At 44.3% G+C, this 22,106-nt stretch overlaps 1 protein-coding gene across 7 annotated transcripts; it reads left to right on the top strand.

The window, feature by feature from the left end:
• Window positions 1–1,621: 1,621 nt before the first annotated feature.
• Window positions 1,622–21,811, top strand: OTULINL (OTU deubiquitinase with linear linkage specificity like). Of its 7 annotated transcripts, XM_084509945.1 has the most exons (9): window positions 4,114–4,553; window positions 4,749–4,968; window positions 13,086–13,245; window positions 13,351–13,382; window positions 13,483–13,574; window positions 15,435–15,584; window positions 16,403–16,531; window positions 18,685–18,957; window positions 19,837–21,811. In XM_084509945.1, exons 3-9 carry the CDS (start codon window positions 13,139–13,141, stop codon window positions 20,014–20,016), a joined length of 963 nt encoding a protein of 320 aa, XP_084366071.1. In that variant the 5' UTR covers window positions 4,114–4,553; window positions 4,749–4,968; window positions 13,086–13,138; the 3' UTR covers window positions 20,017–21,811. The 7 variants fall into 7 exon arrangements, with proteins under 7 accessions (XP_084366065.1, XP_084366066.1, XP_084366071.1 ...); XM_084509939.1 differs by lacking the exons at window positions 4,114–4,553; window positions 4,749–4,968 and adding an exon at window positions 1,622–1,829; XM_084509940.1 differs by lacking the exon at window positions 4,749–4,968 and having other exon boundaries at window positions 4,060–4,122.
• The last annotated feature ends 295 nt before the right edge of the window (window positions 21,812–22,106 follow it).

Genomic DNA, 22,106 nt, shown 5'->3' with positions numbered 1-22,106 from the left:
GTTTTTTATTATTTTGGTGTGTTGGTGTGTTACTTAGTCCAGCTGCAAAGCTCAGCTGAGGCTTTCCTGCAAGTAAGGGCTGCTGAAGGTCTTAGTCTGTCCTCTTCTTCCTTTCGGAGCTCTGCCTGTCCCCTGCCCCTGTTGAAGCAGAGATGATCTCACTTCCCAAAACTTCTCCAAGTTCCTAGATCCCTGCGTCATACAGTTCAGAAACCCCAGTATTTTCACCATGCTCTAAAGATGCTCACAGGACTATAGAAGATGTGCAGAGCTCATGCAAATATTCATGCCCCAGGACAGCAGGAAACTGAGGGAATCCATGCTTTTCCTGCTTGGATAAAGCATACAGAGTTGATAAATAGTTGATAAACAGGTGAACCAGTCAGCCATGTTTGGTTGAGAAATACGTTATATGTGATAAAGGATGTGGAAATTCAAGAAAAGAGACTGAGTAAGCAGTGCTAACCATCCACAACTGTTTCTGGCAGGGGCAAAACAACCTACCAGGCAAAATGAATTAGGAAGGTGGACACAGACAAAAAACAAACAAACAAACAAACAAAAACACCCAGAAACAAAACAAAACAAAACAAAAAAACATCTTGCATAAAATACTTGCCTATATCCATATAAATACAGGCATATAGATACACAACCCACTTTCCCACCTGCACTTTCTCAAATATCCATCACTGTTTTAAGCAAATGCTCCTGATCCAAGGATGTTAATGGAGGCACATTTTCAAAATTAACTTAACAAAAATAGCATAATAAAAAAAAATAAAAATGTAGGCAGGGAAATCAACATTCCCGTGACAGGGAAAATGTGAGTCAGTAACCATACACATTCCAGCAATTTTTTTTAAATCCATCTGCAATGTGGTGCAACAGCCAACAGGCGACCAATCTGGCAAAGCAAACGGTTGCTTCCATGTCTGAAATAGGAACTTGTGGGCATTTTCAGAGCAGAAGACTGGATTTAGTGAACTTGTAGGCTGTGGCATTGCAATATATCTTCCTACAGTGTAATTAAGAAAGAATTAGTAGCCTTTGGCTGTTGAGAAACCGCTGGCCTCATTTATCTTAAAACAAGTCAGGAGGGGATAGGAAAGAATCTCTCAAAGGACTACTTTCTTACTCTTATTAAAACCCTGTATCTATGAAGTGAATTAATAGTATCATCTGTGTAAATTTTACTTTTATCCATGGTCCCCACCTTTTACCCATGGTCTATATCTTAAGGGAGATGGGTTGGTTGTGTGAACCACCTCTTCACAGTCCTGGTGTTTCTACAGAAGTACCTTGACTGCGTATGTTAAAGACATAGTAACCAAACATGACCTAGGAGTTGAAAGGAAGAGGCAGCACCGAGGCAGACTCTCTGAAGATTACTACTGCGATACAGCCCATGCATGGGTGGTTCATCACCGTTTGAGAGTCACTCCAACACTCAGACAACTTGGAAGATGCACAGAGAGGTAACAACTTGACCTTTACAAATAGCTGAGTTATGCTTGATTTTTACTTTTTTTTTTCTTCTTGTGGCTTGGATATAGAGAAGCACACACAGCCTGGGTGACTTTGAAAACTCGAACGGAAATGAAACAGGAAGTCAGATCCTTTCACCGTTTGTTGATCTGTAAAGACGAACTCAGCCTGTAAAGCCTCATTTTGTCCCCAGCACGAGAAGCTGGGGAGAGAAACCCAGCTGGGAGGATACTCCGGAGGGAAGATGCAGAGGCGACATGACAGGATTGCAAGCAAAAACAGAGACCAGTTCTCTGAGCAAGAAAAAAGAAGCAGAATTAACCACTCGAAGAGAACGGTTGGTAAGTTCATTGAGCTGTGCCTCTAATTTTGGCATCTCACCAAGCTGCTGATCAACCATAGGAAGCCTTTGTGATGGAGATCATAGCTGCATGGGCGCTACTTTTACCTTTGTGTTGGACTATACCTACCTGAGTAGTAGTAGTAAATTATAATATACAGGGAAATTGTTCCTGACTCTTAATAATGGACTTGAAAACCTGAAGGCTGAAGCTCTCATCAGCTCTGTACCTAGGTTTTTCACTTTTACTGAGCTGGATACTGTTGCCTTTGTCTCAGTGAATATTTTCAGCACTCTTTTTGAATTGTTCATGTTCTTTGGGCTGTGGTTATAATCCTGCCACTCATCTGTAGACAGGAGCAAGAACATGCAGTTTCTTCTGCTGATGATTTGTCAGTTTAAGCAGAGACAGCTAAAATGTCTTCATACTCGCTCAGTGCGGCTTCCAGTATAAGCTTTTGCTGTGCTTGCTCTGGAGTCCCACGTGGGTACAAGCAGAGGGAGGTCAACACAAGTCATGCTGCAGCTTGCAGATGCCATCACCTGGAGAAACGCACCAAGGTGAGGTTCGTGTTATGGGCAAGTTTATAACACTCCCCTAAAAGCAGGAAATATCATAAATATCCTGAAGCAGTAGAGGTTTGCCACTGGCACGTAGCCGTGCCTGAGCATCATGAATATGTGCAAAGGGCCGTGAGCAGAAAGTCTGGAGGATGAGACTCAGGCTCAGGCTGCTTTCAGCTTTTCAGTTTTTGCTCCTGGAGCTTCCCCATTGTCCCCAAGGAGCTGCTGCCTGCTCCGCAGGGAGGCGTTACTTCTGCAGAAAAAACTTGAGCACTCTTTCTAAATAGGTCCTTCTCTAGCTCCCTGCATGGGTCTCCAGGGTGTTTTGGGGAAGTTCACAAGCTTTCTGAGCCCTTGTAGCAGCACAGAGAGACATAGGCTGTTCTGCAGATCGCACCGACGTGGTGAACGGATGCCCTGAGGGGAGGGCAGAGAGGAGCTGGGAAGGGCTCACCGACACAGGCCTTGGTTCGCAGCTTTTGCACTAGGTGTGTTTCACCTCGCTTCCCCAATGAGTCAGCAGCCAGATAAACATTAACTTTCATGCCCAGCTGCGCATGGAAGCCATCTATTAAATCCCGAGACACTAACACGAGTCAGAATGGGCAGAAAGAGGACAAATTTGGGCCTGAACGGAGCATGAAACCATGAAGCAGCACTGAAACCGGCCTGCTGAGCACGGGGTGGAGAGCAGCGCCTGGAGATGGAGCCAGAGGGGGAAACTGAAGCCTGTGGGTGCCGAGGTGGCACTCGGGAATTCTTTATTTTATTTTATTTTATTTTATTTTATTTTATTTTATTTTATTTTATTTTATTTTATTTTATTTTATTTTATTTTATTATTTTACTGTTATTTATTATTATTATTTCTGAGAAGGATTTTTCCATGGAGCAGCACAGAGTGCTGTGCAAGTGACAGCTTTGTGTCTTTGAAATCAAGTATTTACTGTCTGTTCATAACTTTTTTGTTTGTTTTATTTTTCTTTTAAAACTTAGATTTTCTTCTGCTTGTGTGATCCTTCTCGTGGCTTTCTGTGAGCTTGCACTTGACAGGTTTGTCCCCAGCCCCGTTAAGCTCCTGAGCGCAGCCCTGTGAGCTTGTCCCAGCCCCGGGCCGCAGCGAGCTGCTAATAACTCTGTGAAAGATTTAAGCCTGCGTCACTGGCTCAGCCCATTACAATTCCCTTCTGTTTCTCCTGCAAAGTCCCCGGGGGAGATGAAAGAAAACTGCTTTTTAATGTGTAACCAGAAAAGGAATAGCTCTGCTCTATGCAAATACCCCACGCCGGGGCTGGGGCGGGTTGCAGCCCAGGCACTGCTGCAGGGGAAGGGATCTGGCAGGGAAGCTCTTTCGGGACGAACGCGCTCCACCCTGCTTAATGAATGAATTAGTGAGGAAACGAATTTTTAATGGTAGAAAAAAAAAAAAAAAAAAAAAAAGACAACAAAGCACAAAGTGACTCTGAGGTCACCAAGCTGCCTTTACACATCATGGTTTGATCTCAGGCAGAGCTTGGCCTCCGTTGGGGGGTCCTGTTGCTGACAGAAAACACCAAACAACCACCCCACAAAGTTTGGGGGGACAGAGAAGGGGGGGACACGGCCACGTCCCCCCGCCCCCGTCCCGCCCCCTGCCCGCCCGGGGCGGTGCCGGCCTCCGCCCCATGGCCGCCGCCCCATGGCCTCCACCCGCCGGCCTCCAGCCGGGCTCCGGGCGCTGGCAGGGAGCGGTGAGGCCTGTGGGGGGGGATTGCGCGGTTCCTTCTCCTTATTTCATTATTATTTATTATTGTCGTTGTGGTTTCGGTTCCCGCGAGGCCGTTTTTCAGGCGAAAAGTGGGATTATCGGGAGCGCTGCTGCTGGTGCTGCGGGGAGGTGGCTGTGGGGCGAGGGGCAGGTCTCCTGGGGGAGCACTGCCTCTGGGAGCGGGTCTGCTCGTGTGGGGGCTGTGTGTTTTGGGGGCCTCCATGGGAGTCCCTGCGAGGTGTGTGTGGCTTGTGGTGGCTCTGCTGTGATGGCACGTGTCGCTCCGTGATGGGTGCACCCGTGGGCTCCTGCGGGTTTCGTGCATTTGGCTCTTGCTCTTCTCATTTGTCTGGGTTTTGCTGTGCCGGATCTGCACCCAAACGCTGCCCGCTGGCTTCTGTGCCCATCAGGCAGGTGAGGGTTTGGGGTAAAGAGGATCGGAAAGGAGCATGTGGGAAGATGCACGCATCCCTTTGGACCCGTGGCGTGTGGCTCTTGGCACCGCGTCCTCTGGAGCCCCGTCGAGTGATGCTGTGGGCAGCAGGTGCTGGGACACCTTTCTGCCTCCTGGGTACCGCTTCAGCCCTCTTTTTGCACCACCTTCCACAGGAACCAGCTGTCTGTTCCCTGAAGGAGCCCTGCGGACTTAATTATTACACCTCCATTTTCTGAAGTGGAGAAAGAAGCGGCTTTCGGGGGCACTGAGTGAGTGAGCTTTACTCTTTCGTGGTGCCAAGTGCCCTGTTGCCAACTAACGTGTGGCAGCACGGTTATCCCCACTTCCGTCCTCTGACCCGCTCCAGTTTCTGCAAGTGATGAAACAAAAGAGGTAAAAAGCGTGTGACACAGGAAAGAATGATTCGCTTTGGTTTTAACACTCACAAAACTGTTGGCTCGTCACTGAAGCTTGTTCTTGCATGCTGTTACTGCTGGGCACATAGCTTAGTAAGGAATCGAAGGGGACACCGTGAGGAAAAGCTGCTGGTTTGCATATTTATATGATCTACTAACAGTGTTGCTTAAGCATCACGTAAATTCACATAAAGGGTGAAGGGTGTTAGAATTGTTTTTCAAGGGTAAAAGCAGCAAGATGCTAGTCAGCATATAAATCACAGGTGCTTTTCAGGTTTGGCCTTCTAAAACATACATATATATATATATAATTTTCATAGTTCTGAGTTTGTTTTTTCTGTTGGGATATATGTTTTATTATTTTGTTTTACGTTTTGGACCAGGCTGCCTGACCAGGTGGTGTGGCTTTCCCTCTCAGGATCAGGACTTTCTCTCCACCCCGTTTCTTAGATACAGCTTCCAGGTTAAATCCTCAGCTCCTATCTACCGAGGCTGTAATAACAAACATTAACAGCTTTTTTCAGTAAAGCCTGCAATTTTCCCAGAGCTTAATGTCTGAAAAGGATTGACCTTGCGTGATTACCCAGGCAAATGAGTTAGAGATTTGAGAAACACCTCCCTTCTGTGCTTCCTGGCCCCACACAGCTGAGCCGTGGGAGTCACAGCGCCAGATCATGCTAGGGCAGAGGGGGATGGCTGTAATTCAGCTGTTGTGAAAACACGAGGGAATAACCAGTGCTCTGGTGTCAAAAGGTTGTGCAGATCTGCTGCTGTCATTACACCCACATAACTAAGTTTGTGAGTGTGATTTAGGTAGCATAAAGTTCGTCTTGAGGAGCTTCTTAGGTTCCTTTTAGTTGAAGCTGGGAAACTCTTTTTAAAATTACCATCGGGCCCTGTTAGTCCTATTATATTCATGCTTTTATTCAGCCATCCTGACTTCTAAAAGAGTTGTAGTGCTCCTTAAAGTCAAATGCTCGTCAGAGTTGCTGTCTGGTGTTTGACCCCACATCATTTAAGGATCCATTTTTTGCTGTGAGGGAATTCCTGGGAGCACAGCAGACGTGCAGCAGCATCCTGCCTGCACTCCCAGGCCGATGCAGCTTTCATGTTGTGGGCCTGTCAGAGGAACAGGGGACTTTGCCCACGTGCCCTGGTGCTGGGATTCCCGGCACGGCAGAGCTGGTGCGTGGCTGGGACACCGCAGCAAGCTGCCTTCCAAAATTGCAGAGAGAGAGCTGCTCATTAGCCAAAACATAATTGTTTCCTGATGGAAAGCCCAGGACTTGCGTGTACCAGGCTCAGCGACATAAAGAGGGGTCGTTTGTGGCTAGGGATCTCGTGCCAGTACCGAGGTGCTAGACAGAGTTTAGTCTGTGCGTTGCATGGCTTGGTGTGAGGGGAAGTTGTTTTCCAAGGAGCGGTGTAACTCACGGCTGGGTCAGCTGTCAGCTGAACCTGCAGTAAGTCAGAGTTTCACCCCAGTGTGAGAAAAGCTGGGGATGGGGGTGCTGCTGTCCTTGTCTCGAGAAGGATCCGGCGAGGGCAAACACTGCCCAATACTCCAGAGCAGCAGGAGAGCACTTCATGAATTTTCTGAAAAACTTTCTGTCGGCAACTTCTAGTTTCTTTGTAGCCTTGTTCTGTCACTGTAGTATCTTCCTCATTTTTCACTGCTGAGGGGCAATGCTGTCCAGTTTTGGCAGTCTCAGGATCCAGAGCCTGGCATTTGGGGTTTCCCTATAGCTCGTGCTGGACGCTTCTGACAAGGTGAGGAGGGGAGTCCCAAGCTCCTGTCCCCGTGCCACCAGCAAGGACAGGAGCCACTTGCACTGTGTGGCTGACAAGGCTACTTGTGCTGCCCAGAGACTGCTTTCACCTAACATTTATCAGGCTGACCAGAGAAGCTGTGTGTCTTATTTGAACTCAGTCACCTGTTGTTCTGCAGACTTGGATGCTTCCCTTAGGGCTGTGCGACAGGGATGTCCCACCAGCTTCTCCCAGTTTTGTTCAGAGCGCTGCGTGTCCCTGCCGTGTTTGCACCGGAGCGACCCGCTGGCTTCCTCGGCGCTCTGCAGTTCTGGTTTCACTTCGTATCACTTCCTGTGCACGAATCTGAGCTGTGGCATGCCTGCCAAAGGGTGAGGTTTTAAAAATAGGCGCTTTCACATCACTGGAGATCTTCTAAACGCTGCGCTGCCACGTTCCAAGGCTGGAAAACGGCCCGAAATTTTGTGTATCATTTCCTCAGTTTCCAAGTGAGAAGAAGTTGTGCCTTTGCCAAGTGCCACCCCCTCGAAAAGAGCTTGATATGTGAGGGTGACACCCGAGTGTATTTTTACAGGGCTGCATCCTCTGCACTTCATGTGCAGCTCCTCACCTAGCTGCCAGGTGCTCGGGCGGCTGCTGCAAACACTAGCAGCATGGGCTCTGCAGAAGGAAGCTGGAGCTGTGGCTTTCATCGGGTTGGACGTTGAGAGGAGGAGGGCAAGAGATGCAAGACCAATCCCAGTCACTTGTATTCAAAGTGACGACTGGTATTTTGCTTTCTGTTGCTTTTCTCTTCTGTTTTGAATCCATCTTGGGAACGGGGAGAGAGACGAGCCAAACTCCCAGGCAGACAGATGATGGTGCTGGGATAACCTCTGCACGCACCTCCTGGGAAAGCACAGGGATTGTGATCTGACCTGCCGCCAGGAGATGTTGCTTTGTAATCCTTATGAAAAATGCACAGCTCTGCGTAGCACCTCATTATGTGCAGTCTGGTAGGCTTTTGGAGTCTCAGGGATGCAGCAGCAAAGATCTGATGGGACTGACAAGCTGCGTGGATGCAACCTGATTAAAGGGACTGGCTTTCGGAGCAGGATCTTAACAAAGCCCTGATGTCGAATGGGTGCACTGCCTGTAAGACCAAGCAGCTGTTCCTGATGGTGCTCAGGGGGTGAACAGGCTCAGACGAGTTCATTTTTTTGTTGGTGGTGTTTGTCATGGTGCTACCGTGTTCTTATTACTAACGTAAGACTTCAGCTTTTTTCCAGACAGAGGCTTCAGCTCTCTAGACAAATCAACAGAAAAACCCAAGGCGTTCATACGGCTCCGGCCTATTAGCGAAACTTAAGCGCAAGGAGACATGCAGGAGGAAACTATTTACTTTGCTCTGTCCATTTGGGTTGAGCACAGGGGAAAAAAAAAAAAGCATTAGAGAACCCATTTGGAGGAGTTGTGTCTGCAAATAGATAAAACAGAAACAAATGTGAGTGGCTTTAGGGATGACTCAACGTGCAGCCCAACAGCAGGCAGAATAAGCACCCTTGGAGTGGGCTTCCTTGAAAGAATGGGTTTAGCGCTTTTACGTCAGTTCTGCCTGAAGTTTACAGGCACTAAATAGCGTTTCTGAATGAGGACAGATGTTTTTCCACAGGAGGGAGAGAGAGAAAAAAAAAAAAAAAAGGAATCAGCACAGCAGAAAATTCAGAGGCTCATTCTTTAAAAGGAAGTTGATTTTATTTATTTTTAAATCATGGTTAGGAAAAAGAGATTTTTAAGAAATAGTTCGGGTTTTTTATGGTGCAAAAATTTTTTGCATATTGCTCTGGACTGTAAAATCTCTGAAGGCTTCTCTCATGTGTTGTTTTTTCTTATGTAGATGGAAGTGGTGTTGAGCTTGGTTCGTCTGAAGGTCCCGGCTGGCACCCTGTGCCTTAAGAAAAGGAAACTGAGTTACCCAGGAGATCACGCACTGACCTTTCCTTTAGTTCTTGCAGGAATTTGTAGAGAAGAAGTGGTGTGTGTGGGCTGAGGCACGCATTAATGCCTTGACTGTGTAGCTGATATCGGTTCTGGGAAGGTAACTACAATAGGGTGTGCTTCAGATCATCACGCCGCCGGTGGGAGCTCCTCGTGCCTGCTGCTGCAGAGCGGGAGTAGGCGGCTGTCAGAGGGGGCTGGAAACATTAGCAGCAGCAGCCCGGCTCCTCTTAAAGACCAGGGAAGCCAAATGAGGCTGCCTGCCTTTTTCCTGAAAGACCTTTGCAGAACGGGGACGAGGGCTGAGAGGACATCTGAGACTCCTACACGGACCAGCTGTGTAAATAGAGGCTCCCTTGCCGGTTATGGGCCTCGGTGCTGCAGAAACATTCCCATTTTCTAGGTAATTGCATGATTCTGGTAACAGCGTGGGGCTGGGGTTTTGTTTAATTTTGCTGGGTAGAAGTTGAGATGCGGTCAGTAGACACGGTTTAACTTCTGGTAAGTCGCTGACGATTCCTGTCTTTGCCTGTAAATGGTTCCTTCCCTTCTTATCCCAAGCAGAGATCCTAATCTCCAGTTGTTACATCAGAACAGCTGAAGAAAGTTTGCTCAGCGGGTTGACCTTGCTTTGCTTGGTAAAGGAAGGGTTTCCGAATGAGGTGGTTATTGAATACCACATGTTTGATCTGTGCTGGGCTTGGTAGTTTCTCTTATTTATTTATTTATGGTGCGGTGCTGATAATAAACTGGGAAATCAAAGTAGTCACTCAGCACTGCTTAAAAAGGCGTGCTTCTTGCTCTTCAGCTGTTGTGGGATGTAATCCATCATAGCTATTAAATACGTATAATTAATAGCTTTTTGTCTCTTCTGGCTCAAAGGGTTGAGGTGCGTGTGCAGACCCGTGTGCCACTCAAAGGATGGCTGTTTTATAAGGATCGGTGGGACCTTGTTCCCATAAAAGAGGGAGTTAGCAGGTTTTATGCCGTACCCTGGTACTTGTGCTACATAGTTTGGGAAAACAGAACGTGCCACAAAGACGGCTCTGCAGCACAGGAGTGCAGGCAAACTTGGACCTCCTGGTGTCAAGCCTTGCTTCTGTTACTTGAGGTATTTAAGAAATTCCTCAGCTGGAGGTTCAGGAAAGCTGGAAGAGGGTCTGATGAGTTCTGCACTTTTTAGTGTAGGGTCAAGGACTCCCACACTATCTTTCTAGCTCTGGATCCAGGAGAGGAGTGAAAAGGAGGGTGGTATGGGTGGGCAGCAGAAGCAGATGCTGCAGATGTCTCTTACTCGTCATTTTTCTGGCGTTTTTTTCTTCTGTGTGTCTCTCCTGCTGACTTCGGCAGGGCAAAACCCGCAGGTTTGGCACTAGCAGGAAGTTGCTGATGTGGCACAAAAAGAAAACACAGCGCGTTACGTACTTGGTAAGACAAACACTGCTATCAGCTCCTGCTCCGGCGCTGCTCAGCCTCTGTTCATCCCAGTTTCTCCTTGGAGCTCTGGGAGATGTCAGTCAGCCTCCAAAGAGATGTCGTGTTGCAGAGCAGCCGGGCTGTGGCTGTCTGCAGAGAGAGAGAGCAGGAATTGCATCCATATCCTAGGGAACGGACTGGGTTGAAAGGTCCGTGGGTTTATTTTCCTGCCCCTCCCCGGCATGTTATTAATGTAATTGCGCTTCATTTTCTGAAGAGTTGGGGAGGGGGAGGAAAGATCTACTTTAAATCGCTCTCTTTGTTAATCCGTGTCTTGTTCGTGATGTATTTTTGTCTGCAGCACGTTGTGATCCAGCTGACACTTCTGGATGTCACTTGAATAATAAAAAAAGGTAATTAAATTTCAAAGTGTGACGTGTTCACTGAAAGTGGTAACTGAATCACCAAGTGCTGTTTGAACAGCAGCTTTCCCATGACAGGAGGGAAAGTTTATGAGGACCAGGGTGTGCTGTAATAAAAGTGTAGTGAAAACACTCAAAATCACTTGTCTGCAGGTTTTCCCATCTCCTGTTAGGCTTTTTGGTAGGGAAATTGTCTCCTTGGAGAACAGTGGCTCATGCACTTGCTAACCCTGTGCCTCGAAAGGGGTTTTGTTGGACTCCCAGCAAAAGGTTGGTTCTTTTTGCAGGATTAATGCCATCCAAAGCTTAGCTTGCTTGTTTTAACGTAAGAGCTCATGCGGATGCACTTCTCTCATCTTTTTGCCTGTTAAGGGAGGTGAGGAAGAATTTTTACATGCTGGTGGACTGTTCACATACACTTCTGGTACCCAATAAAGCAGAGCATGTCAGATGAACACAAACCAGTTTCACTTTTTATGGTACCAGCTGGTTCAAAATCAAGAAAGGGAGCATACACTCATTTTAGATAATGAGATGAAAGGCTGCTGCATCTTCCTTTAGGTACCGTATGTTGAAGTTGCTGTTCACAAGTTCTGGTCAGTCGTTGACTGGGTGGACCCAATAACATCTGTAAGCCTTTAAGCTTTCAGTCAGCAAGAGGTTCAGGTATTTATGGCTGAATGAGGTTTTTCAGTGCTGATACTTCTATCCTAAGGAAGCAGAGAGAATATATTGCTGTGACATGATCCTGCTAGGAGCGTTGTCTTCTACTAGTTCTGTTTTTGTTCTCTTGGTAGCAGTTTGGGTGCTTATTAAGAAGGCATCTCTTGGTTTCCATCAGCAGTGTGTGCTCAAAGTGGGAGTATCCCAGTGTTTCCATGAGCTGTGACACTTCTGCCCCATGCAGCTGATGTTTTGCTGTCTGTTACTTGGGACCAGTCATAAACACTTCCTACAGCTTTGGATTTTTGGTCTTTTTGGTTGTGTGCATGGTTTGTGCCTGCCCTTTTCCCCCTCGGCGTGTACAGGCTGTGCTAGCTAAGCCCTTGTTAGTGCAGCATGTGAGTAGTAGATAAGGGGTCTGTCTTGTACAAATTTACACAAAATCCATACTGCTGCAAACACCATTTATACTTGTGGCCAAAAATCTTTTCCCATTACCTCTTTATGAGCACCTTTACATTTACAGCTCTTGGCCTGCCTCTTGTTCAAGGTAGGCACTAGTTATGGGTCTTGCATCCAGACAGTGTGTGTATGACATCCTGTAATAAAGTTTCTTAAAAATAAAGTTTCTTAAAGTTTCTGAATATTGGGAAAGGCCAAACGTCAGCAGTGCTCCGACTACACGCTGCAGTGCTCATAAAACTGTACGTGTGGCTGTTGATCTCAGTGCCAAGGCTTGACTTCATATGTAACTCTGTGACTGGATATCTGTCAGCGGTGCATGGGCTTAAGCTCCTTGGAAAACTTAAGCCCCTCTTAAATTTCCTGTTACAGCCAGGAGGGGCAGAAGTTCAACTGACATAAAACTATGCTGAATGAATTATTCCCTTCAGGAACTCTCCAGAGAATAATCTTTGCAGCCTTCTCTGGAGATGCCTTAAAAAAAAAAAAAAAAAAAGTTCTCTTAAAATTTGGTACAAAAGCAGTGAAGAAGTTACTAACAGCAGCTGTTGGTCATAAAATCTGGGAATTTCCTATGCTCAGATTTCAGCCAGAGAATACATTTCTCACTTAGGGAGCAGACACTGCATTTGTCAGCTCCTCAGCCTCCCTACCCTCTCTCAATTCTAGGGTTTTTGATTAACAGAAGACTACCCAACCCTTGTTTAACCCTCCCAATAATTCCAGGAGATCAGCAGAAACTTGTCCTGGCTTATGTCAGTGAAGAACAGTGTGATTGAGCCCTCTTTATGACCATCTCCTGAGCTTTCTACCAAATCCCTGGGGAGGAGCTTTCTCCCAAGTTTTAAATTGCTCCTAAACTTGCCCAAATTGAGCCAGGAACACTCCTTTAATTCCTGTGGCATTCATAGGATGCTTAGTCAGCTAATGCATCGCCTGATACAGCACATTTGCAGACTACAACTCCCAGGAACCTGTGGTCATTAAAATCTTGGCTGAATGGCAAAGTAATGACAGCACGAGTCTCTGACCTAGCACGTCCTGAAACAATTTTTCTGTTGTTGTTGTTGTCATTGAACAGTTGCTTTGGTATTGGTCTTCTTGTGAAGCCTTCCACTCTATTTTGGCTATATATCTAGCCTTGGTTGTGTGGAGGAAAACTTGGAAGCATGAATGGTGTGCACCCCAAAACCTATAGACTTGAAAAACCAAGTAAGTTACTAAACGTATTGTGCCTTTGGCATTTCAGCTTTCATTTGGAATGATATGGTGCTTGGATGATTTTTCCTTTTGAAATTAAAAAAAAAAAAAAATAGAAACAAGTATTGTTAAGCAGTAAAAAGATCTTATTTTTTCTCTCTTTCTCTCTTTATCACTGTTGTAGGAAGGCATGAGGTGCAGTCCTGGACAAGAGCTACCAAGCAATCCTTGTGTCTCATGTGGCAAAAAGTGAAAATACAGCTGATGCTAAGCATGTCTTTCCTCGTTGCTGTTTTTTGGTATTGCAGAAGGCTGTACAGCTTTTTAGCACAGCTATTGAAACGGTAGGTTTTTATTACGCAGACTGCTGACTTTCAGTGCTGTTGCTTGTTTCAGTATTTTCCTTGGACAACTCCTTTCTGATACCTGTTTTCTCGTTTGGATTTCAGGTGGAGCGACTACCTTCAAAGAAAACTCATAAGTAATCTTTTTGTTGTCATTCTCTGCTTGTCATTAATCCCCCTGCCCCTTAAATGCAGAACAAGAGAAGGTAACTAATCCCTGACTTAATCTTGATTTAGAGAATCACAGTGTGTTGGCAGAAGTCGATCTACTTGGCTATAGCGCAAGAGAATGGAAAGGAGAAACCAAGCAGGCCAAACATATGAGGGAGGTAAGAGTTAGAATTTAATCTCTGCGTGCGGATGGGGGAGAGGTACCTGAGAAAAGAAGAGCAGTTGCAGAACAAGCAGCTGCTGCAACTACCAGAGCTTGCTGCACCACTTGCTTAAGTGAACAGAAAGATGGATAACATTAGCATGAGTCCAAATAAAGACTGCAGTAGAACAGATCGCGATCCAGATCAGATTTTAGTTTTACATCTCCAAATTCCCCCCCACAATACCAGCCACCCAAGCAGCGGCTGTAAGTGCTTGGGGTGAGCTCCCATTACAACAGCACGAAAATATGATCCCAGGCACTGCAGCCCAAATAACTTGGCCTTAGGCAGCGCCTCCTGCATCCGAGACGCCAGCTGCATTCTTCTTAATCATTATTCTTCTCCTTGGGTTTTTATTTCTCTTACCTTGCATCATTTCAGCTGGCATTTTCTCACAGCTTCGTAGGTTTTCTTCTTAATTAGGTGACAAGGTGACAAGGTTGTGTTGTACGTGTGCTTACACCCCCATAGGCAGAAACGGCAGCTGCGTTTCTCACAGAAGACATCAGGTATCACACATGCAAAGGGCTGCTGGCTGCTGCATCTTGGTGGCCTGTGATGGAGGCAGTGTGGCAGGGGGCACGCCAGGAGCCATGATGCGCTCTGGAGGGCCCTGGCAGGTGCTTGCAGTTGTAGCAGTCCTCCAGTACCCTAATTTGTGATGGGGCTGGGGCTCCAGGAGCAAAGAGGAGCAGATACCTATTTCGTGGCTCACTGTTTCAACTATGATAAGTGTCAGTGGCCAAGGGAGGCTTGGAGGCTGCGGGCTGGAGCTATACTTTTCTCATACCACTTCTAGCTGAAGTAGCTGTCCGGGTGGTGGAGTAGTGGTATCTGTTAAAGCTTAGTGTCAAATCCTAGTTAATCAGCTAACTGGGACGCTGTATCCTTGCATCCTCATGGTGTGGTATTCCAGACCAGCTCAGCACAAATACGGCACTGGTCTGTATTTCTGATTATCTAACGATGGTGAGAACACAAAAGGAGTTGTGCTGAGAGAGATCGGAGAGGCAGAGGGAGCAGGAGATGCGGTAGTAAGAAGAGATGCTGAATATCTGCCCTGGGCAACAGCTAGGGGGGTCAGCTTCAAGGTGCTGCCAGTGGCTGTTTCATGGGACAGTTTTTCAGGGAGCTTTAGGAAAGGGAAGCAACCCTTGCCTTGGACCTGAGTAGTGCATAGGATCTGCCTTAGAATACTGCTTTCTAATTAATATTGCCACTCTCTGGAGCAGGAGAGAGCAAGCATTGTATCAACATCCTTACAAGACCAACAAGTCAAAAGAATCCTTACAACTGCATCCTTCTTCAGAAAGGGAAACTACATAAAAATGAGGAAGCTTGTTAAAAAGAACCTAAGGAGAGACCTGACTCCCTGCTGTCATGTGCTCCCAGTGCACCTCTTGTGCTGGCCCTGGCATTCATCCGATCCTTCTCTGAACCACCTGAACCTGCCGAAGCAGCAGGAAGCTAACCCTGCAGGAAGAATTTGTTAGGCTACAATTATCTCAGCCGGTGCAAAGGAAGGGTTGGGGAGGCTGCACAGCCAAGAAGTGGTATTGGCTGAGGTTGCTGCCACTCTTCCTTAGCTTTAAGTCATCACCAGTGCAGAATCCCTTTTAAGGGGCAGTGCCAGTTTAAAGGTGTTTACAAAAATGATGATGTTAGGCCATTTTTGTGTATATAAAACTTACAAATATAGTCTCTCTTTCCCCTAGTTCCCTCTTACGAATAGTTTGGAATTGGGCTCCAGTTGAACATGGGTTTGATCCAAGTTCTAAAATGTTTATTGCTACATTTCTTGTTGGTCTTTTTTAGGCATATAATGAATTGTTTTGGAACTATCATATCAAGTATCTGCGACAGGTCAAGAAGGACAACTATTGCGTGCTAAGAGCAGTACTTTTTCAAATACTCAGCCAAGGCATTCCTTTTCCATCATGGATGAGGGAGAGAGATATCTTAAAGGTAAAATTAAGTTCCTAAATCAACAAGATCTAGGGGCCCTTGCAAAGCAGAAGGAAGCTTTGTTCAATGGTAAAAGGGAAATGTATTCTGTGGTAGTAGAGGAAAATTATTATTAGAATTTAAAGAGAACTTTTTCAAATTCTTTGAACTATAAAAAAAAGTCCTGATCTAAATATAGTGACATGAACATGAGGTTTAAAAAAAAAAAAAAAAAATGTGGTAGGATAAATATTTCTGCTGCTCTGCTAGATGTCACTCCCTTAACACTAAAGGACTTGACTCTCCCTCGTTCACATCCATGTAAAATCCAGTAGCTCGTTTGGGAGCACAGCTGAAGAAAGCGTCAAGCGTGGCTGCTCAGCGTGTTGCTGGAGCAGTGTGAGCTCTGCACTGGGTTCCAGGAGCTCTGTCAAGAGACAGCAGTGGGGAGGTGGGATCGATAGCTGCTGCCTGTGGGGGCACATCTGCCAGCTGGAAAGTGCCTGGAATCCTAGAAACCTTACTGAGTTTGGATGTATCCAGCTTTCCTGGAGTGTGGGCTATATATTTTGCTGAGAACATATTTTCTTCTTTTTTGGCTGGCATTGTTTTAAAAGTTTCATAAGGACTTGGCAGTCAAGTGGAGCTTCCTTAACATTTGATTTGTTCTGAAGCCTATTTCTATTTTCTGTTTGAGCTGTACAACCAGAGGGTAGAACCACATCATAAACTAAAATGTGTTGCAATCTCTGTAGGCAAGTTTATATAACTTTATGTTCTACTTCTTGTTATGGTTATGATCTCTACTTAATTAATTTTCTTGTTCTTTTTTCTTCCAGCTCCCTGAAAAGCTTTTGTATTCTCAAGGTTGCAACTGGATTCAGCAGTACAGTTTTGGTCCAGAAAGATATACAGGTCCCAATGCTTTTGGAAAATTACGCAAGTGCATGGAAACATTAAAGACAAACGTGAGTATTTAGGAGGTGCTCGGGAGGCATAAAAGCACTGAGAAGTGGATTGAGGCTGAATTAGGGATCTTCACTACGTATTTCTGTGGCAGTCTGCTTCCCAGGTTCAGAGAGCTCAGCTACTGGGCAGGCCATCATTTCTCCTGCAGAGGAATTCAGTTTTTGGGGGATTCTGCAAGCTAAGTAGTTGGGATCTCCTAGCAAGCTAGGAAGGCCATCCTATCCATGGCTGTTACTGCATGGTTGGCTGCCCTTGTCATCAAGTGGCTCCTGCAATACCTCACAATTTCAATAAAAATAACTACGTGCTATAGGATATCCTGCTAGATTCCCTCCCCAGATTGGATGGAACAAACAAATGGTGCATTTTCTTCTCAATCTTGAATTTCCTCCATTCTCCTCTCAGTTAAATGTTTTATTTACAGAGTTCTATTATAAGTTCTCTCTGTAAGCCAAAGCAACTGATTACAGCAACAACTGTGTAGTTTTAAACACTATCAGTGATAGTGACCAACCATTTTAAAACAACAATAAAATCTTAACTAGACTTATTTAGCTATAGAAGCAGAGTATTAGGAAATAAAAAGAGGGAATTAAAACTGAGAACCAGTCCTTGTCTCTTGCCTGCAGTGTCAGCTGCCTGTCTTCTTCGAACGTGTCTCGTGGTTCTTGTGCAGTTACCATCTTGTCCTAATTGCTCTTTGTATTTGTCCTAGTTGCTCTTTGTATTAGTTTTTTGGCTTTTTTTTTTTGATCTTCTTGTGGTTCTTTGTAAGTCCATGTTATTTCCATAGCACTAAGCATTTAGCTGGATGTTTGTACAGAAAAACATTTCAAATCAGCATGGTAAACAAATCCATACAGTTTACAAATTGTTGCAGAGCAGCTTTATTATGCAGTATGCTGTTACTGACCGTGAGGTCTAACTCCCAGTTTTATTGTTAAAAAAGATGCAGTTTGGCCAGTGGGATGAATTTTTGCTTATTTTCACAAACAGGTTTTTATGGTACATTTAGAGGTGTGAAAAGAGCCAGCACTGGGAGTTAGGGTTCTGTTGCATTTAACCATCTGCTTGCTTCATTATTTGGCAGGGAAAGAACAAGGATTTACAAGAAATCTTGTGTGTTTTTGTGGAGCTTGAACAGCCAGATTTACTAAATGTTTCTTGGTGTCCAAAGCCTATAGATGCACTTCTGCTGTGGCTATGGTGTGAAGAGGCAGGGAGAGTGGGCTCCTGCCAGAAGTATTTGAAGACTTTTGAGGAATATTAGTCACACACCAGCATGCTTTTTCAAGAGGTTTGCTCTGCACCCTGAACTCAGGAGATTGAGCCTCCTCACTCCAGACTTGCCTCAGTTGACCAAGATGCAGCAGAGTGCCCGGTTGTTGGCTAAGCCCAGGGCAGCCACTTCAAGCTTTCTGATTTGGTGTCCTGTCCAATGTTATCAGTCTCCTGGCCAACCCCTTTTCTAGGTGTGAGCACTGACGTTTGACCCCTCTAAAATAACACGGAGTTAAGGAGGTCAGAGGTTGGACTAGGTGATCTTGGAGGTCTCTTCCAACCTAGATGATTCTGTGATTCTGTAAGAAATTCCTACCCATTGTAGTCCTACGTGGCCTCATGAAGCTGAACACCGAAGATATACAAATGTGTATAGTTCATAATGGCATGCTGGCACATCCTGTTTATATAAGTTCCTTTTAACTGATCTACTTCTGAGTTAGGTCTGGCATCTAAAGAATTTAAGCTAGCATAACTTTAATATAAAGGATACTGTAGGAAAATAACTAAATTTTGGAAAGCTGTAAGTTAAAAACAGGCCAGGAGTCATCACTTAAGCTAACCTTTGTTTATGGCTTAGTGTGTGTTTGACGGACCCACACAGATTTTCTACAACTTTCTCAGGTACTTTTGGTAGTTACATGCCTTACAGACTCTTTACTTACAGTCACAGCAGGATTTTCTATTGTGACACTGGGTGGCTTTTGTATGGGGGAATTGCATTTGCTTTCTCATAGCCTATCATTAGCATACAGATGCTTGGAGCTCTATGTAGAAAATAGGTTCAGCTGGATAAATGGCAAATGAAATGAGTAAGGTTTGAAATCTCACTGCAGAACCTGTAATTATTGTTCTTCTGTGTGCTTTCTAGTGGATTGAAATAAGTGGTACTAAAGATCACGAAGAAAGAGGAAACCTGTGTAACGCACTCTTTTCTGATGAGAGCAAGGAGCACAGACTATATGAGGCCATAAAATTCATCATGCTTTATGAAGTTGTTGAAGCCTATGAGCAGATAAAGAACAGGGAAGAACCCATACCCCATCTTTTTAGCCTCCTCCTTGCTCGGGATACTTCGTCTGACCCTTTGAGTTTCATGATGAATCATCTGAACTCCATAGGTGACTCTGGTTGCCTAGACCAGGTAACGATAAAAATGAAAAACAAATCACAATTATTCACCTAATGACATCAGAGATGGAATATATTGTACATTATCTGTGATAATTGGCCTGTTTTTTTCTTTGGGACGTAGGGAAGTGCACTGTGGACAGGCATTTATCTTCCAAGGAGATTAAAAAAACAAACAAACATGCAATAAAGTAAAATAGGGTTGGCAGCTTTCTTGCTGGGCCAGAAATAAGTGCTGTGAGCACATAATTTAGAGCTTTGCAATGGGTGAAATCATTTCTCGTAATCAGTTCCAGTTATCAAGTCATTCATTAGATGTTGCATTCCCCTTCAGTTTGATATAGCTACAGATGTTATGCTCTGTCTGGCTATGCCCAAGGAAGTGAGTTTTTTCCAAAGCATTTTTCCAGATTAAGGCAGGTTTTGCAAGTGCTATGGATGAAGAGCCAGTTCTCAAGCATAATATGCATGAAGTACAAAGAAATGTTTCCTTTCACCATTATATTTTGCTAACAAGTGATCACAAGGTGGCAGGCTTCCTATTTTCTAAGGTGTATCAATCTTTTAATGTTAGTCCCATCTTGCTCCCCAGTAAGGTGTGTGAGCCGAGTTTGGGAGCAGATTATATATTGTGTAAGGTGGAAGACATGCTTCCAAAACTGCATGTGTTAGCCAGAGTACCCTAACATGCAAAAGAGCAGTGGAAAGATGGTTGGGACACTGTGAATATCCTCAATCTTTTAATTTCCTTACTTCAGTTACAAATGGGCCCTTGTAATTCTTTGTCTACTGTTTTGAAATAAGCTAGGTGACTTGCTTTAACTTAGAAAACTGAAATGAAGAATAATCCAGGTCTAGAAATACATGTCTTACAAGCCTGTTTTATTTTTAGGTTGAAATATTTCTTCTTGGATACTTACTTGAAGTGAAGATTAGAGTTTACAGACTGCATAGGTTTAATACTGAAGAATTTCAGGTAAACTACCCAGATGAGTACCGAAGGGAATGGAATGAGATTTCTCTCCTGACTGAGGATGACCGCTATTATCACATCCCTGTTATCAGAACGTGAAAGTCCAATGACTGTGTTTTATTTTTTTTTTTATTTGTACAATATAGTGAGTAACCGGTTCCAGTGAATTAGGTTTCTAATTGGCAGCAGATATGCATGTTGATGATTACAAAATGATTTGTGGGTTTATTGTGTAAACACTTTGCTTTCCCATTACAGCTCAATTCACTGCCAGTCAGCCATAAAGAAGCACAAAATGTATTGTTATATACTGTCTGGGGGAAAATGTCATATTTGAGGGTTGTTGGACACAAAAGATTAGACTGCATGACCAAGAAAGAAAAGGTAGCGTTATGTTTTCCTTTGTTAGGCTAATGGTTTACTCAGACAATACCTGGATGGCTTAAACTGAAGTTCCTAAAGCAATTCCTGCCTCTCCCTTTTCTATCTAGCTAGGGTGGATGAATCACACAGGGGGCAACTCCTGGGGTCCTGAGTTTATACTCCAGGATATGAAACTCACACTGATTTGAGGCTGCCTAGCATGTGAGGCTGTAAACTGGGGCCACTGTGTAGCTGATTCAGATCACATCCAGCTTTCACAGTTGCTGCAATGTCTCCCTCCAGAGACAGAAAGAGCAAACAGCTGCAGACTGCAGTTACTTCAGACACTTGAAATTAAGCTGTCTGCACTCAGTACTGGTATCTGAAACTGAAGAAGTGTTACAAAGAATGAGAGAAAAACCACACACACAAGAATATAGTGCCAGATGAAAGTTTAGACTCCAGTGTTTGAAGAAATCTGTCTGGGACAACTAAATGAGATTTACTTTATTATATGGGACCTTTTGCCTGATTCTATTTTCTAAAATACTCAATTGTGTTTTGATTATTTCTAAAATGAGGGACCTTAACTTGAACAAATATTAAAATGATATAGTAGATCTTGCAAAATATTTGTGAAATACTTAAAATCCCATAGGTATCAGTTACATTGAGAAAGTGGGGGTTATTAAGAAACTAAGTCTCCTCTTTCCTTGTCCTAGAGGCACAGTAGTAGGTAGGTTTGGTTTTAATTCTTGCAGGGGAAAACAGAAGCCCCTAGTAGTAATTAAGCCCATTTAGTAGGAATTAAGAATACAAAAATGTAATCTGGGCCTGCAGGAGCTACAGCAGTTGAATGTGGTGACTAAATGGTAATGTTTGGAGTGCACAAGGACTACTCTGCTCCTTTGTGCAAAGCAATGAAATTTTATCCCTTACAGTCCTTTTATTTGTATGTATATGTGTGTATATATATATATATATTTATAAATACAAACACTTGAGTGCTGTATTATAGCAGGTTTGTTTCTTGGAAGCTTTTCCAAGTTCAGTTTTGTTCAGTAATTTGTAGCTTTTAATTAAAAAGGCTTGATAGGTATAAGAATTTCATCTCATCAAGATCTGCATGACGAATATTTATTTAAAACAAACAAGCAAAAAACAAAACAAAACCAACTTTTTTCACTGAAAATTTTCACTTTTTTGCCCACTTCAGATTTGGTTCTGCTCCATGTGGGGAAATGTTATAATGCCTGGGCGCAGAATATTGTTGTCTATTTTTCATCAACAGTATGTATAACACTTGCACCGATCAATAAACTTATCTATATTTTATTCTTGTTTTGGTACAAGCAGACATACCAAAAACTGTATATTTTTATAGAGAGCTTTGTAATTGTTTGCTATTATTTATGAATAGCAATGCAAAAGCATGATAGCTGAAAGTGTTAAATTGTCAAAATGTATGTTTATGGAACGTCAAGCACCTTAATAGAAGGGAATTAATAAAGATCTAACAAAGACAGTGAAATTTATCTCTGGTTTGGATGTTTACATGTGATCTAAGTCACCTTGGGCACCCTGCAAGGTCAGTGGAGGGCAGTGGCAGAGGAGTTACAGGCAGGTAATCAGAGGAATTGATCTCCAGAAGAACATGGTTCCTCCTCGCTGACTGTAATGGGAGCTGGCAGTGACCAGCATACAAAGACCTGGTCTAGATGTCTGAAGTTAAATTATTCCAGGAATCCAGAAAGGATGTGCTGAAACATCAGATGGCAGTGGTGCTGGCTGAATCATGACAACAGCAGAAGTGAGACGTGAAGGAG

This window comes from Aythya ferina (genome assembly GCF_964211825.1).
Source record: "Aythya ferina genome assembly, chromosome: 2".
Lineage (NCBI taxonomy): Eukaryota > Metazoa > Chordata > Aves > Anseriformes > Anatidae > Aythya > Aythya ferina.
The sequence above is the reverse complement of the archived record's forward strand: the minus strand, read 5'-3'. Positions and strand labels throughout refer to the sequence as shown.